The sequence below is a fragment of the Rhinolophus ferrumequinum genome, chromosome 20 (genome assembly GCF_004115265.2).
Source record: "Rhinolophus ferrumequinum isolate MPI-CBG mRhiFer1 chromosome 20, mRhiFer1_v1.p, whole genome shotgun sequence".
Taxonomy (NCBI): domain Eukaryota; kingdom Metazoa; phylum Chordata; class Mammalia; order Chiroptera; family Rhinolophidae; genus Rhinolophus; species Rhinolophus ferrumequinum.
In genome coordinates, this window is record NC_046303.1 from 7437148 (window position 1) to 7454035 (window position 16888).

The 16888-nt window shown below is 43.5% G+C and overlaps 1 protein-coding gene across 6 annotated transcripts in view; it reads left to right on the forward strand.

Moving 5' to 3' along the window:
- The window catches only part of ELMO1 (engulfment and cell motility 1), a 479853-nt gene that overhangs the window by 84106 nt on the left and 378859 nt on the right, over nucleotides 1–16888 (forward strand). For 5 of the 6 annotated variants that reach the window (XM_033088370.1, XM_033088366.1, XM_033088369.1 and 2 more), the window contains exon 2: nucleotides 1572–1721. In XM_033088370.1, coding sequence (XP_032944261.1) covers nucleotides 1644–1721 — 78 coding nt within the window. In that variant the 5' untranslated portion in view covers nucleotides 1572–1643. Of the gene's footprint in view, nucleotides 1–1176; nucleotides 1295–1571; nucleotides 1722–16888 lie in introns of those variants that run through there. The other variant, XM_033088368.1, reaches the window with a different exon arrangement.

Genomic DNA, 16888 nt, shown 5'->3' on the forward strand with positions numbered 1-16888 from the left:
ACAGAGATCAGTTTCTAAAAAAAAAAGACCAAGACCCCAATAAGAAAGGGGCAAAGGATTTGGACAGTTCACAGAAAAGTGAACATGGGACTTTGCCCCTTTATGTTCAACTGCATTCACAGTAAGAGAAATACACGTTACAAGTGCAGTGAGATATATTATTTTCGGTGTGTCGGGAGTGCAGAAGTTCAATCTGTTGGTGATGCTGTGTGTCAATAGGCAGATTCGTCCACTGCTAGAGGAAGTGCGGATTGGTACAGCTCTTGTGGACGGATATTTGGAAATGACCATCAAAATTTAAAACTGCACATGCTCTTTGACCCAGCAATTTCACTTCTGTGAATCTAGCGTAAGGATGTATTTGCACGTGTGCAAAATGATGTATGCGGAAAGTTATTCACCACAGCTTTGTTTATAATAGCCAAAGGAAAGAAATCACCCACTGGCCACGGCAGAGGACTGGTTCATCAGATAGGATATTTCCCTACGAAGAGCCACGATTCAGCTGGGAAAGGAACCAGGACAGTATTTGTACTATTAGTACAATATTTGTACTAATATGGAAAGATTTAGAATATACACGAAATGAAAAACAAAACAAAACAGAGTATGGAATGCTGCCTTTTATATAAAGAAAAGGGAAAATGTAACATATTTTTGCATTTGCCTTACATACATGAAGAAATTCTGGAGGAATAGAGAAGAAACTAATAACAGTGGCTAGCTGGAGGGCTGGGGTGTGTGGGCCACTTCGGGAGGAGGGAAATTCTACACTGAACAGCTTTACACACACACACACACACACACCCTACATTCAAGTTTTGAATCCTGTGACTGTTTTACCTGTTCAAAAATATTATTAAAAAAGTCATCCTAAAAGAAACAGGCTAGTCTAGGAGAGGCAGCAAAGGATCCTCTTACTTCTCTTGTGTGAGCAGCACTGTTCATTTAAATGAGAATTCAAGGTCTGTTCTGAATGCTGCACTCTCCACATCAGTGGATTCTCTTCCCTGTGAAGGTGCATTGTGTGAACTGGCCTTGGGGAGGGGGTGTGTGTGTGCCCGTGTGTGAACCTTGGAGCGTTTCTCCTTCCTCATGATATCCTGGTTGCTATAGTACGGAGCTCTATTTGTGACACGCAGAAAGCACTTTAAAGAAATGCTGCTTCCTGACCATGACTTCCTGGGCAATCTGCCTTCCGGAGACTGTTGAGAGTGAGGGGTTCACGTGCATTTCTGGACAGAGCGAGTCCAGCTCACCGAGACCCAGAGCACCATTTGGAGCAGAACCCGGGGTAAGGGGTGCCTGGCTTTCCCCTGGGGTCAGGCACGCGGTCCCTCCCAGGGCCATGTCTCCTGGCAGCCTAGACTCTAGGGCGTTGGCACCTTCCCCTCGTTTGTCTTCTCTCCTCAGGAGTGGCCGGTGGTGCAGTTGGCGCCTTGTGTCTTCTGTACCCAGAGCCGTTTCTTGTACCTAAACCACCAGTGAAAACAGGAAGTGATGAAGCAGAATTCGCCTTGCATCTACACTGAGCGACTTTTCTTTTTTCTCTTTTTGTCATTCCCCATTAGGGATAGACACGTGCGGCTGTCTACACCGCGGGATCCCAGCGCCACCGTCTCTGGATATTCTCGGGGTTTACAATGCCGCCGCCCGCGGACATTGTCAAGGTGGCCATAGAATGGCCAGGCGCCTACCCCAAGCTCATGGAAATCGATCAGGTTAGTAATTAATGCTGGGAGCAGTTTGGGGGTTGTTGTCAGCTTCCTTTCTCTTCTGGAATTTTCACAGACTTTGGGTAGCTCTTTTTTCCCCTTTCTCTCTCTGGCTGTGTGGAAAAATCTGTGCAATAATAGTTGCAGTGTAGTTTGGGTTCTGTACCACATGCAGTGGCGATGGATGGGGTTTTTATACTCCTCCAGCATCTACTTGGTTTGTGTCCATACAGAGCTTGTGTCTGACGCTGTGAGGGAGGCGGGAGGGACAAGTGAACTGGGCTCTAGGCAGTGGACACAGTGGCGGCTGTCCCAGCCCTGCCTGGCAGGGACTTCTGAATCTGTGCAGACTGTTTTATCATGGGCAACACAAAACCTAATTTTTTGAATCACACTTCTCTTCAAATTTTGCAGAAGCAGCCAAGTGTATTATATTAACAGCTTGATAATGAAAGTAGCGAACAGGGGCTCAATCTTGGATCCCAGACAATTGTGATTTTATGATTACGATAAAATGCACTGTGTGTCTAGTATCTTATCTGGCATGTAATCAATACTCAGTAAACATTTAATAAATGATAAAATATCAAGACCATTATTAAAATGGTTTTACCTATTAAAGCATTCTTTAGCTTAGAGCTGGACGGTTTTATGGTGTAGCTCTCATTGACTGTTTGATTATAGGTTATCTCAAAAAGGCTACTTTTGTCATCCTAGAACATGATTTAAAGAAAAAAAAGGATTGAGATTTAATGTACACTTAAGGGTTTCATAGAGCAAATGATACAGGTTTCTAGATGGCTTTCTAACTTTTCAAAGTTAGGGTACCATGGCAACTCCAGTTTTCATTTATGTTCTTGATACTATTTTATGATTATGATCTATACTTTTTTTTTTTCTCCTGCTCAGATTTTATTATCTGGTTGAAGACCGTTATAAGAGTTATATAGCATGTATGGATCCAAAGGACTCATTAAAATAAATTGTAAAAGCCAAGTCAGGATTAGTTGAACTTGAGCGTGAATGTAAGACAGGGTAACTTTTTAGGATTGTTGTCAAAAGTGGTGTCATCAGACCAGCCCATCATTGTCATTTTAACTGCTCTCTAAGGTAATTTGTGTGACTCTAGAGGAAACCCGTGCAGGAAGAGAAGCCCGCCCAGTAGTTTTATATACATTTGTTTATATCCTTTTTCACGTGCTGTTTGCGAGAAGATATGAGCTGAATTTTACTTTCAAATATGTCTGGGCCTACTTGGTGCAGACTAAATGCAGTTAGGATTAGGTTTGGCTACATCCTAAGAGAACAGCGCTTCAAAGAGCTGGAAGCTGGTTTCTCCCATCCACATGGCAGTCCTGTGCTGGTGTGATGCTCCAGTGCCATGGACCCAGGTCCTTCTGTCTTGTTGTTTCCCCTTCTCCATATGTGGGGCTGAGGACCAGTTGCGTGGGCACCACCTGGAAGCTCATTAGAAATGGAGAGTCTCAGACCCTACCCCAGACCTTTGGACCCGGGATCTACACTTTCCTGCAAAATCCCCAGGGAATTCCTATGTGTAGTTAATTCTGGGAAGTGCTGGGCTGGTACTTGGTGCCCAAGTCTGAATCCTCATCAGAACCACGTGGGGCCCCATCCCCAGAGACACGAAATCAGTGGTTCAGGTAAACTGTTCCGTTTTGATTCCACCGTGGCTTGGAGTGTTTGGGAACCTCTGCTTTAAGACGGCAGCCCCTGATGCACTCTCTTAGGGGCCTGTGGCGTCAGTGTCCTGTTCCTGCCTTTGCTGTGTGTGTATTAATACTTTTTGAAAACATATATTTTAAAATTTTGGGATAATTTTAGGTTTACAGGAAAATTGCCAAGATAGTAGAGAATTTCCATATGCCCTTCACTCAGTTTCACATCGTAATCTAACAGTGGCACATTTGCTGAAATGAAATTAACAATGATGCATAATTAGTCCCAAATTACAGACTTTGTTTGGATTTCACCAGGTTTCCCGCTAGTGTCCTTTTTCTGTTCCAGCGTCCAATCCAGGAATGCCAACACATTGCAGTAGAGTCATCATGTTTCCTCAGTCTCCTCCAGGCTTTGACAGTCGCTCAAGCTTTCTTTTTTTCATGGACTGACAGTTTTGAAAAATAACTTTATCCCGGTAACAATTTCTAACACAGAGAAGAGGCAAGAATAGTGCAAAGCACTTTTGTCTGCCTTTTATCTAGATTCACCGATTATTAACATTTTGCTTCATGTACTTTATATCTCCTTTTTCTGAACCGTTTACATTTATATACCCTCCTTTGGAGGGCAGTTTAGAGTCATCATCCCCCTTTAGTTCTAAATACTCAGTCTGCCTTTCCTAAGAACACAGTCATTCTTATATAACCACCGTCTCTTTATGAAAACTAGGAAACTGAACATTAGTTGAACGCTATCATCTAATTCCAAGTCCATATTCAGATTTCATCAGTTGTCCCAATAAGGCCTTTTATAGGTATTTGCCCGGAGTCCGATAGATCCTCCAGGACCATGTATTATGTTAACTGTCATGCGTCTCCGGTCTTCATTGATCTGGAATGGTTCCTCAGTCTTTCTTTATCTTTTGTGGCCTTTTTGTAGAGTACAGGATAGCTATTTTGTGGAATGTCCTTCAGTTTGGGTTTCTCTGATGTTTTCTCCTCGTTAGAGTCAGGCTTTGCACTTGGGGCAGAAATGCCAGAGAGGTGATGCCATCTCCTTCTTGAAGGATCATATCAGGAGGCACATGATGTTGCCTTGTCTCATTCTTGGTGAGGATTCTGGTTTTACACATGCACATACTGCGTTTCCTAGAAATTAAGTGATTTGCTAGTTAGTGAGACCAGGACACAAAGCCAGGCCTCCCTTACTCTGAAGACTGAACTTTTCAACAGTTGGCTAAATTGTAGACCTCCTGCTAATGCCATAGGGGGACCTACATAAAGAGTTGGAAACCTAGTCCCTTACTGTCCTGCCTCTGCTGACGTTGGAATGAGACTCACGGCAGAGCTGGTGTCAGGTGTAGTTTCTTGCCCGAGTCAGAAGTTGGCACAGGAATTGGACATGCATTTGCTCATGCAATGAAGATTTGAGCATGATCATTACTTGAATTTTCTCCTAATTTTCTAATTTTCTCCCTGTTCTATTAAGGTCACATAACCTGCCTCTCTCCCACTGCATCTTACCTTTGTTTAGAAAGCTCTTTGCTCCTTTTCTACCTGGATAGCGACTATTTCACTAAAAGATCTTCCTGGAAGTTGGGTTAGGCATCGCTGCCATGTGTTCTCCCCAAATCTGGAGTATCCCTCTCCTTATCACATTGTGTTGTCACTTACCACTGTGTCTTATCAGCTTAAACAGGGGGTCCCCAACCTTGAGTAGGCCCAAGAATCACCTGGGAACTTGAGGAAAGCGCACATACCGAGCCCAGACTCAGAGGTTTTGATTCTGTTGGCTGGGGGGGTGGGGGGGTGGGGCCCTGGTTTGTGATGAGCAGCCGAGTTGTCTGACGCAGGGGCCCCCACGTCACGTGAAAACAGTCGGGAGCCTGTGAGCAGCTCCGTCTTCAGTGCTGTTTTTCTGGTGAACAGCCCTTACTTAATAAATGGGTATTTAATTAATGGGGAGAAGGAGCTTCCTGAATGGGGAAGTTCTGTTGTCCTCCAGCAGTGCCCGTTGAGGTCAAGGGACATGTGCTGGGAGTGGGCTGGTTTATCTTCTTTCTAAAATGTAAGGAGACAATTCTCTGTTTTCACTCCGTGGGCAAAGCCCCTCGGAGCTTCTCATAAGTGGCGTTTCCTGTATCCCACGAAGCTGGCTAAAGAGTGGTCACTTAGCTCATTTGTTTGCTCGCAGCTCCTGCTCCAGCCTTTCCTGTCTGTTCCTGGGAGTCCCTTGAGGCTGTGGGTGGTGGTCGTCTGGACGTACTGAGCCTACAAGGCTTCCTATCCACTTGTTAACTTGCTATCTACTGAACAGTGCCTTTCTCAGTCAAGAGCGTAGAACCCCCAACGCTTTGACAAGAGGCGTCGGCTGAGAGGCAGTGCAGCCAACCGGACACAGTACAGGCTCCAGGACGTGTAGGCCTGGCTGTGAGCCCTGGATCCCCGCTTTCTGGGAGAGGCCCAGTGACCTCTCTGAGCCTCAGTGTCTCTGTCTTCTAAAGCCTAGAGGGTAATTTGCCACTTTTGTGATTGTTGTGAAGATTAAAGAAAGTGTATGAAAAGTATGTAGAACATTGCTTGGCTCAGAGTAAACACTCTGCAAATTTAGGTGGCCATCATTGCCACGAGTTTAAGCAAGTACCCACTGGATTATAAAATGACAAGGTCCGGTTTTCCTTTTCACCTGGCCTTCTGTCATGAACAGCGTCCCTCCTTTCTCCTTCTTGCTCTGCCTAACTTCTTCAATGTTTGGGAAGGAGAGAAAATGAAAGGGCAAGTGGGATAGAGACATCACCTAGTAATAAAGGGACTTATTCAATGGACTTGGAGCCGATTTGTGCCGTGGAAGATTTACCGGCTCCCTGGTAGTGCTCCACGATAGTTTCTTCCATCTCTTGGCCGCTCACTGACATTTCTGGGCAGCAGCTCTTATTTCCTGCACATGTTTTATTTCCAAGCCTCATGTTTCTTCTGCCCCTGCTCTGCCCTCACACACCTTTCTTTCCAAAGAGTACACTGAGGACGGAGGGTCACCACCTTATCTGGGCCGCAGAAGGTCTCTGCTTATGTATTTGCATGCTTCCACAGACCGCTAGATGCTTGTGTCTCCTGCCATCCTGCCTACGTGTTCACGACCAGCAGAGGAGGGAAGACGCGGCCCCATGCTCTTCCCAGGGCATTCGCCCGTCTCAACCCCCGTCTCTGTCTCAGCACCTGGGTTTTAACCATCCTTTCCCCTTACTTGAGGCTTTGCCCCAACAGTATCCTCTTCATTTGTTCTTTTCTCCTTCTCTACCTGCAACAGTAAGCTCTACAATTACTACCGTGGAAAACCTGTCTCTTAACCTGGTAACTCTCTTGCTAGTGTGCAGTTTATTTTCTGGCTTTCCATTCCAAGCTGATTGAAAGATTGTCAGTATATGTTGTTCATGTCGCTTCAGTATCTACTTAGCCTTAGGGTGAATAATAATTTTCCCCTGTCTACAGCTGCCCTCTTTGATGGCACAATACCTTCCCGTTGGCTAAATCAAGTGGTCGTCACTCCACCGTGGTTGGCCTTGCCCGCTTGGGGGCAAAAGTGCTTGAAACCCCCCTCCCTTCATTAGGCTTCAGTTCTGAGATTCTCCCTCCTTGTCTGATTAGTCTTTGCGTGTTTCCTTCATAGCTCCGTGTCTTTCTCCTTCTTTCTAAATCTGTCATAGCCTCAGTGCTTAGCCCTCTGGTCTGTGTGTTCAGATGCCATGCTCTCTTGTGGCTTTAAGTATAACTTCTATATAAATGCTACCAGCTCCCGTCACCAGCCTGGCCTACTAGTGAACCTCTCTGTTTGATGGATATATTATTCCCCTGTTAAACCTCCATTTGCCTACACAATACAAGCAAATGATCGATGAAACTGCTCAAATATGAACCTGAAGAAAGGGGGTCTGATAGGTGCTACCGACTTTTGGAAGTGCTTTCATGTAGAAGAGGGATCATTAGATGTACTGTTTTTGGCCCCCAGTGTAGAAACTCCATCCTGTCCATACAAGGAAATAGATCTCACTTCTACTCAAGAAAAGTGAGCATGGGCTATCTCAGCAGGTGAGGGGCCCTGCTCGTCACCTTGATGTGTGCCTCAGTCAAACATAGCGGTGCCAGGCACGTGGTGGATGATGGGAAGAGGAGCATGGCTTTCAACCTGAGTTGTGCAGGACCTTCTCAAATGGTTCAGGGTGAGAATTGTATGTGATGGGCTTCCAGGCTGTTCTAGAACACTTCTGCCAGAGCAGCTGGTGTTGACCTGTTTTCATTTCTGGATGCTATTGGGAAATATTTTGTTTGAAGAAAGTTGCCACAGTTTAAAAAAAAGAAAACACACAAGCAAAACACCATGCATGATCCCTGAGCTTTCTAGTGCCCTTGATATTCGAGTCAGATCCCTTAACTGGGCTCACATCCTTCCATGATTTTCTCTTGTGCATTATCCTGGGTACCAGGTGTCTGTAGGTACTACATGGAATTCTCACGTACCCTCTTGTTTTGTAGAAGCTGACTTTAGAAGTGTGTCCCTGCACATTTACAAACTATTTTTTTTAATCTCTTGAAGTTTCTTCCTAACAGTAAGGCTGGTCGAATTCCTCCCACCTTCTCTTCAGCTCTTCACTCCTCTAAATCCTGGCTTTGGTAAGCCTTGTGGAGGGAGCGCCTCCTTTCTGTTCAAACCATCTTTGATCGTGTTACAATACAGTCGTTTCTCTATCCTTGTAACTTCTTATACCATTTTCTTTGCCTGCAGCGTTTATTTACAGTTAATATAATCAGCATGTAATGTCATTTACATTTTAAAAAATGTGCCCATGTATTTTAAAGTAGATTATAAACCTCTGAGGGTCAGCCTGTGTTTCCTACACCTTTCTGTCCTGTGGTCCATCACAGTGACCTCTGTTTCTGTGTGTCTATTTCAATTGTGAACAGTAAAGATGAGAATACATACAACTTTGGTATCCTCCATTCTTGAAACAGAAAAATTACAATAGCACCCCCTCCCCACAGATGGGTGGGGGCTAGATTTCTCTAAAAGAAACATGGTTGCATGTGTTTTTAGGCAAGCATATACAAAATAATTACCTGTGGTTTTCCCTCAACAATCCTATTTCTGTAGTATATTTAAGATATAATTCAATACACATGAACTTGATTTACCCAAGACCCTTTTAAAGCTTAATTGCATAAAGCATGTTTAAGTTCTTGTGCTTGATATTGGAGTTCTGCTTATTTGTACATAGTAATAGTAGTAGCAATAATTGCAGCATGTGCCATCTAACCAGTACGCACTGTGTGCCAGGCAGTGTGTGAGGTGCCCTGCACGGACTACTTCATCTTTTTACTATATCCCAACAAGGCCGGCTTCAGACTTCAGTTCTTCATTGTCAGAGGGTCATTTGTTTACCTAAGCTCACACGGTGAGGGAGCCACTGATATGAAATGAATCCAGCACGTATGACACTAAAACCCAGGTAGTTTCTGCTGAATCATAGATCTGTTTGGTAGTTCTTTTCAAAATTTATTTTAGGCTTCATTGAGGTATATTTTCCATTTAAAAATGATAAGATATTTAAAGTGTGGATCGTGGTGATTTTGTGTGTGTGTGTGTGTGTGTGTGTGTGTGTATATATATATATATATATATGTATATAATATCGTGAAAGGATTTCCCCTGTGGAATTAGTTACAACATCCATCACTCCACATGTTTATGGTTTCTTTTGTTTGTTTGTTTGTTTTGTTTTTTGCTGAGAACATTTAAGTTCTACTCTTAGCAAATTTCAATTGTCAATAGAGTATTATCAACTATAGTCACCATGTTTTCTATTAGATCCTCGGGCCTTATTCATCTTAAAGCTGAAAGTTTGTACCCTTTTACCAACCTGGCCTATTTCTTTCATACCACCCCCACCCCGAGCTCCTCTCAATCAATCTCCTATTCTCTGTTTTTATGAGTTTTGTTTTGTTTTGTTTTGTTTTTAGATTCCACGTAGAAATGGTATCACATAGTATTGTTCTCTGTCTGACTTACTTCACTTGTTTGGTAGTTCTGTTTGAGTCTTCCCATCTTTTACGCCCCTACTTAATGGTTTCCACCATCAATACCAGCTTGACTTGAGCAGAAACATACATCATTGCCAGGTTGCCTGCTTCATCCACTAACAACATGACTTCCAGGGACATACTGTGTTGACAGCAAAGAAAACTTAGGGAAAATCTGGCAAGTGTGGTCAGGGTTATACAGAAGGAGCCTACCGGAAGCGAGACAGAACCTTGAAAGGCTGGTTTTGCGGGCTGGACGCTGGGAGGGGCAGTTTGGACTGCCTGTGGCCATGGATTTTGGTCTCAAAATCTGGGCTGCTACTTAAGTACTGTGTGAGTGGGGACAAGCCTCCTGCTTTATGAGGAAGAATTGGCAATATTCATGCATCCTTCCTGGCATTGCAGGACTTCAGTGAGATAATCACTCAGCATTCTGCTTAGTAATGGTAACCGTTAGGAGCCAATTGTGATTTGTTCAGAGTGGTCCACAGAATAGAACAAGCTTCTTATGTTTCTAGCAGGACTGGAACCAATAATACAAATGTTCCCTTCAATGCATTCAAGCCAACTCTTTAGCCCGAAAACCCCTAATTCCTAAGACATTTAAATATTGGGAGCCTGCTGAACGAAAGTGACAGTTGAACTCCACATAAAGAGTTTTGAATTCGAATCTTTAAGATAACATAGAGCACACAACATGAATGTACTTAACATCACCATGCTGTACATTTAAAAATAGTTAAGATTGTAGTTTTAATGTGATGTGTATTTTACCATAATAAAAGAGAAAAAGGTTCCATAGAATCAAGAAAATGAGACTGAATTTCTGGAAAGCGAGATTCCAGCTTTGCTCTGTAGAAACGAAAAGTCACGTGATCTTCCTGGACCCTTCTTTCCTGAGTGGTTGGATTACATCAGGATTTCTCAATTTCAGCACTATTGACATTTTGGACTGGATAATTCTTAGTTGTGAGGGCTGTGCTATATGTGGCAGGATTTTAGCAGTATCCTAGCCTCTACCCGCTAGATGCCAGTAGTGTTCCCTCCCCAGTTGTGACAACCCAAAATGTCTTCAGACTGCTAAATGTGCCCTGGCCAGTGGACACCTTTCCCCCTGTTGAGAATGGACTAAGCCAGTGACTCCTAAGCTTGATGCTGCGTCAGCATCTCTTACAAAACATTTCAGGCATACAGAGAGTATTACTGGCAGGGGCATTTCGAAGCGCCGGGACTCCTGTTTATATGGAGCTCCCTGGTGACGCTCATGTACTTGGACCCAGGTTTGGAAATCCATGCCGTGATGCCCCATAAACCTTTATCAGTCGGTGACACCTCTGACACCCACACTCACTTTCAGCGAGTGCCTCAGTGCCTTCATCAGTCATGCAACCCTAATACTTCTTCTCTTCTCCTTACCCTAGAGAGTACAAACACAGCACCTTTAAGAGCTCCTTTGGTCCCACATAAGAATGGTGTAATAAAGCCTGTGTGATGTTGCACTATTACTTTTGGTGCTGTCATTACAAGGTACAATGATATGGGGACAGAAGTAGTCATGCCCCACCTGATGTTTGCAGCTCTTAAGTTGGGTATTGTAATTTGTAAAGGTATTTCTTCAACTTCCTTTAAAATAAAGTAGCTGGGCTACTTCCCTTTCCGGTTTTAGCTCTTTCTCTCTCTCTCTTTGTGTGATAGAGTCTGTATCATCTCACAAAAATCTTAAAGTTTGCCATGCTTCAGAAGAGAAAGACAGCAAACATGTTTCTCTCCTCTACTGAGAGCTCAGTTTTATTTAGCAAGAATGAATTCTAGGATCCTGCTTTTTCCTTCTGAAAATGAATTGCGGATTTTAGTTTGCTTTCTAGGTACGTGGGGGCGGTATTCTCATCCATTCTGTTTCCCTACCCCAACTCTGTCATTAAGGGTGCATTGGGCAGCTCAGGACAGAGCTTTTCACCAACTGCCTTTTCTTGAGATTTGGTGACTGAGATGGTTCATACTGGTTCACGATTTGGTTCATATTTTAGGAATCTTTAGTGGATGTCACACTTTGTACTTCATTTTCTTGGTAGATCAACTGGCGATTTGTAGTGGGGTATAAACATGCCTAGATTTTAGCATGCCGAGGACTCTGGATCTGCAGAAAAAGGCAGCTTGTTCTAGAGAATGGTAGCTTTATCTCTTGGGCTATGTAGACCTGTACAGTGTGCGCAGAGCTCTGAGGAAATGAGAACAGCCTCAGGGAAATAACATATGTGCTTTCCTGTTTTCTGTTTTCTAGATTTCCATCCCGTGTGTCTGTGGGGCCTCTAAGTCCATGGTACCACAATTGTACTTGACAAAGCCCCTTCACATCTCCCACAGCCCCTCAAATAGCAAGTCCTGTAGCGTCTACCTCCTAAATGGCCCTTGATGCTGTCTGCCTTTTCTCCATCCTCACTGCCACTGCTCTAGCTTACCTGCACTAGGTAACTCCAGGAGCATCTCAGCCGGCCTCCTTGCCACCGCTCTCACTCCCCCTCCAATGCCCTCTCCCAGACTTACATGTTCTTCAGCAGCTCCCCGACTGCACTCACAATACAATCCGTCCTTCCTGGCTGTGGTAACTCGGGCCCTGCTGTCCCCAGTCCTTGCCTATATCACCAGCCTCGCTTAGAGTCATTGTGGCTTCCCCAAGTCCCTCTATCTGGGTTCTCATTATAAGGGATTCTTTGCCTTTCGGTGAGCGCACACTTCTCAGAGCCTTTACAAATGTAGTTTTTCTCCTACCTGGAAATTACCCCCCTCATTTGTCTGTCTGTCAAATTCCTGTTCACTCTCCGTCCCAGATGGAATGTAGCTCCTTTGAGTGTCTTTTCTGACTCCTCAGACTAGATGAAGGTCCTTGTTAGATGCACTGTAACATCCTATATGGATCCACTTACTCACTGTGTGGTCTTCTGCGTGGCCCACGTGTGTCCCCAGCGCCTAGCACAAGGCCTGGTACACGGTGAACTCAGAATGAATGTTGAACAAAGGAAATAAGTGATGTTTGTCCTTTTTCTGTCTAATGAAACAGACAATTGAATAGAATTATGAAAGGGAACTGCTCTGGTGAGAGGCACTTCCCTTTCCTTCTTCTCCCCATGCATTCTGCATATATTGTTACATTTTATGAAGTGACTCATGAAGGTCTACTTTTGTCCTCCCATCAAAGCCGTCCATAGTCAAAAGACAACCAAATGACTTTGAGAGAAGCTGTGTCAAATTTCAAAATGATAGTCGATGGATCAATATTGTGGGACAAGTTTGTGTTGATGGTTTGGCTTCATCAGCTTCATTACCATAAAATGCCTGTACTTTCCGGCTGTTGTTGCTTCTTTCTTGACCTCCTGACCCCTATCAACAACTACCTATCTGGCTTTTTGCCTTGCCCATCTAGACGTCCCAGGCACCATACACTCAGCATGTTCAAAACACTCCTCGTTTGCCTTCCTCCCCTGAACCTATGTAGTTCGGCTTCTCATGTTTTCCTTGTCTTGGTGACAGATGTGAGCAGACACCCAGTTTGCTGAATCTGAAACTACATCTTCCCAGACTCTTCTCGCTCCCTCAGCTCTTTTCTCTAATCAGTTACCTCAGAAAACTTGCCCGCATCTGGTCCCCCTCTGTTACATCTACTGCTGCTCTGGCTGACCTTATTCTCTGTGGTAAGTGTGGAGGAACATAGAGAGCAAGGGAGGACCTAAAAATAAGTGTGTTAGATATCCTCAAAGGAAGAACTTTAAAAGAAAGAGAATGGCATCTGCACAAACAGGAGATGATGAACACAAAGTAGGTGGATATAAATTGAGAATGGATGGATATGAGAGAGAACCAATTAGAAATCTTAGAAATGAAAAAATATACATATATAAGTAAATTGTTTAAAAGAAAAAGTAAAACTACAACAGAAAGATGAAAACAAACACAGACAAAATAACTCTAGAGTGGATCCCCATTCATCCATCATGTCTAAGAACTATTTATCGCCAAGTTAAATAAAAAATATTAGTTGATAGGTCATTATTAAAAAAAAAAGTCACCACGCTTTGCTAAAATACATTTTATAGTCTTCTGGAAATAACATCTTTATGATATAAGCTAAAACTATGCTACTCTCTTTGAATGATTCAGAACAATGCCAGTTAAGCAACAGCAAAGTTTTCATTTACATGGAAGACATTTAATTCTCACAAAAATATAACAAACAATTTCATGAATTATTCATTATCCTTGCTTTTACATGTTCTGATCGCCTCCTCTTCACCCCATTGGTGAAGGAGAGCTCCCTGCGCTAAGTACATAGCCAAACACACGATACCAGCACTGCTCAGATGAACTTGACAGCGGCTCATTCTCCATACATGCTCACAGTCTAGGGCAGGACATTCCATATCATGCAAGATCACATGGGGTTTGCACTCAGGAAGAGAGTGAACAGGGGCGTGGACCCAGACTCTGCAGTAGTAAGAGGATGAGATGTCCTCGGGTTATTGGGGGAGGATGAGACTGATTTGTCTGAATAATTCCACAGGCTGGAGAAGTGAAGCTGAGGACCAGGAGAAGTGCAGCTGATCTCTGCCTGATAGAGGAACCGAGGAGCCATGTGGAGAGACTTTCTTGCTGGCGAGGGGAAGGGAGAAGGAGAGAGGAACGAATATTTGGGAAGCTCAGGGGCTCATGGTTAGGCTTTTGGCGCCAGTGAGATTCAAAAATATAAAAGTAGCACTTGGAATTTTAGACCTTACAATGTAGTGTGCTTAATATCAGATTACAGGTGTTGGTTTTTTCATGCTGGATCATTGAATCCAGATACTACCGTGTTTCCCCGAAAATAAGACCTACCCCCAAAATAAGCCCCAGTGAAGATGCGTCCGTCAGCCAGACGGACACATTTAGTATGTTATGATGTTCCAGAAGAAGATGATATGACTGTATTTGAATAAAGGTTGATTGTTATACATGAAAAAAATAAGACATCCCTTGAATATAAGCCCTAATGGAGCAAAAATTTATATAAGAATTGGAAAATGAAAATGAGGACTTCATCTAGAACGCAGCCCAAAAGTCAAAGGGGTGAGAAACACAAATGTGAATTCATGTTGAAAGGATACATTGAGAAGTTCTACATTATGTCTAATTGTAGTCCTGCTAATAAAGAATGGAAAGAGTGGAGGAGAGGCAATATTTTAGGAGATCCTGGCTAATATCTTACCTCTCTGGAATGGAAGAAAAATGCCATAGTGGAGGTAAACGGACTCTGGATTTGGCTGGTTGCATAGTTAGAGGCTCTGCCATGAAAAGCCATATTGACTTACGACTCTGTTCAAGAGCCACGGGAAAAGGGAAGTTCTCTAAGCAGGAGAGTCTGTGGTATGATTTGTACTTTTAGATGATCACAGTTTGAGAATTGTTTTGTGAGAGGTAGAATCAAATATGAGAAATTAGGTAGCTCTTGCCGTAGCCCAGGCAAGACGTACTCATGCCCTGGCCAAGGATCGTGGTGGGGAGACAGACAGAGGTGAGGGGTGTCTCAGGAAAACATAAGCGATTAAATTGATGACTGCTTACGTGTAGGGGGTAACGGGGAACGAAATCTTAGAGATGATTCCAGGATTTCTTGTATGAAAAACTGGGCACATGGTGGTGACAGCTACCAAGATAGAAAAAAAAAAAAAAAAGAAAGAAACTAGTGGAAGAATAATTAGGTGGACTCACATTCTTCATGCAAACCTTACAAATGAGCGTAGGAAGCTAAGGCGGTATCTGTACGGTTGGACTCGACCTCCTTATATGTTTCCTTTGGGTTTTGGTACGCTGGCAATTTTGTCCACCTAACTGGTCTCTTGGCCTCCAGTGTAATCACCTATCATTAGAAAGTGCGTATCTGATTATGCCTTTCGGCTGCTTAAAAACCGGCAATGGGTCCAAGTCATCAAGAGTTGTCTATAGGACTTAGACGGTTTTTGCCTCTCGCTTGCCCGTTAGACACAGTCTATGGCTACATATTCACGCACGTGACCGTGTCAACTCCTGAATGTACAGCCTGAACACCCAGTTAGCCATGCCATTGCTTTTACTAGACCGGCAACAGAAAGCACCCAAAGCAAGCAAAATAGCATTTATTTTTCATTGCTTCTCCGCCCCACAGGCAGAATAAAGAAGAAGGTTTAGAGAGTCACCTCTGAGATTGACTTGACGGGACTGAAACACAAACAGCAACAGGGAGGAGAGGGAAGATGTAATGTTGCTTGATTGTGAGTTGATTTCTGGAAAACTAGAAGACGAGGATGAATAAAAGTTGAAACTTGGGAGAGTTTTGGGGTAGGATTTAAGTTTGAAGTCATGGAAGGCTACACCCTCAAGGAAAAATCACCCGAGAAAGAAGGGAACTGCAGAGACGTTAGGGCTGGAGGTGTTGATTTGAGCATCGAAAGTGAGAAGGAGGAGACAGGGTTATTCCACTGAATATCAAGAGTTTTGGTGTTAATTTAGGATTTCATCATAATTTATGTGGCTAATGCGTGATGCAAGATCATCTATTATTCTTATGGTAGTGCTAAAACTTGGCCATTAAATATTAATAACATTTATTAAGAACTCAGTATGTACCACAGAACGAAGATACCCAGAATTCCAGCGCTCTTTGCCTCAGGTGTTAGCTCCAGGCACTTGGGCATGTTGTTGGTTGCAGGACTGCAGAGCTGAGGCGGAGTTAAAGAGCAAGGGTTCTGGAATTATACAGGTTGGGGTTCAAATTCTGGCTTTGTCACGGGAGCTGTGAGGCTTTGACCAAGCTACTTAACATCTCAAGATCTTCCTACAGCCTTCTCATTTGTACATTTAGTAATATCATCTTACAGGGGATATATGGTAGTCACTCAATAACTAGTAGCTATTCAGTATTAGTAGTAACATTATCAGGTATGCTGGCCAACTGACAACAGATAACAAAAGTCTGGGTGAGGACATGTCAAAGGTAGGGGAACTTGCAGAAGTACGTGAGGTTTGTGGCCATTGTTTGCATGTTTGGGATCCTTCCAGAAGAGCCTGTTTTATTATTGTCCCCGGCTGTGGTTCAGCCTCAGGTTGCCATGGTCACGTTCCTGGGACATATATTTGAGACTTGGAAGCCCATGTCCCTCCACTACTTGTTGACAGATATCTCAGCACACCCATTACCATTCAAGAAAGAAGCATGAATTGGCATTAATCCATCTATTACAAACAAGTAAACCAACTACATGACAAAGAGAGACGAGCAGGATAAGGGACAAAAACTAAATTAAAAATGTAAACTCACTTCTTACTATACCTTTGCCACCAGTTTCTCTCACTATGCTTTTGATTGCTGTCTTACATCCAATCTCGGCTCCTTTGCAGTGGATAAACCATCATAAT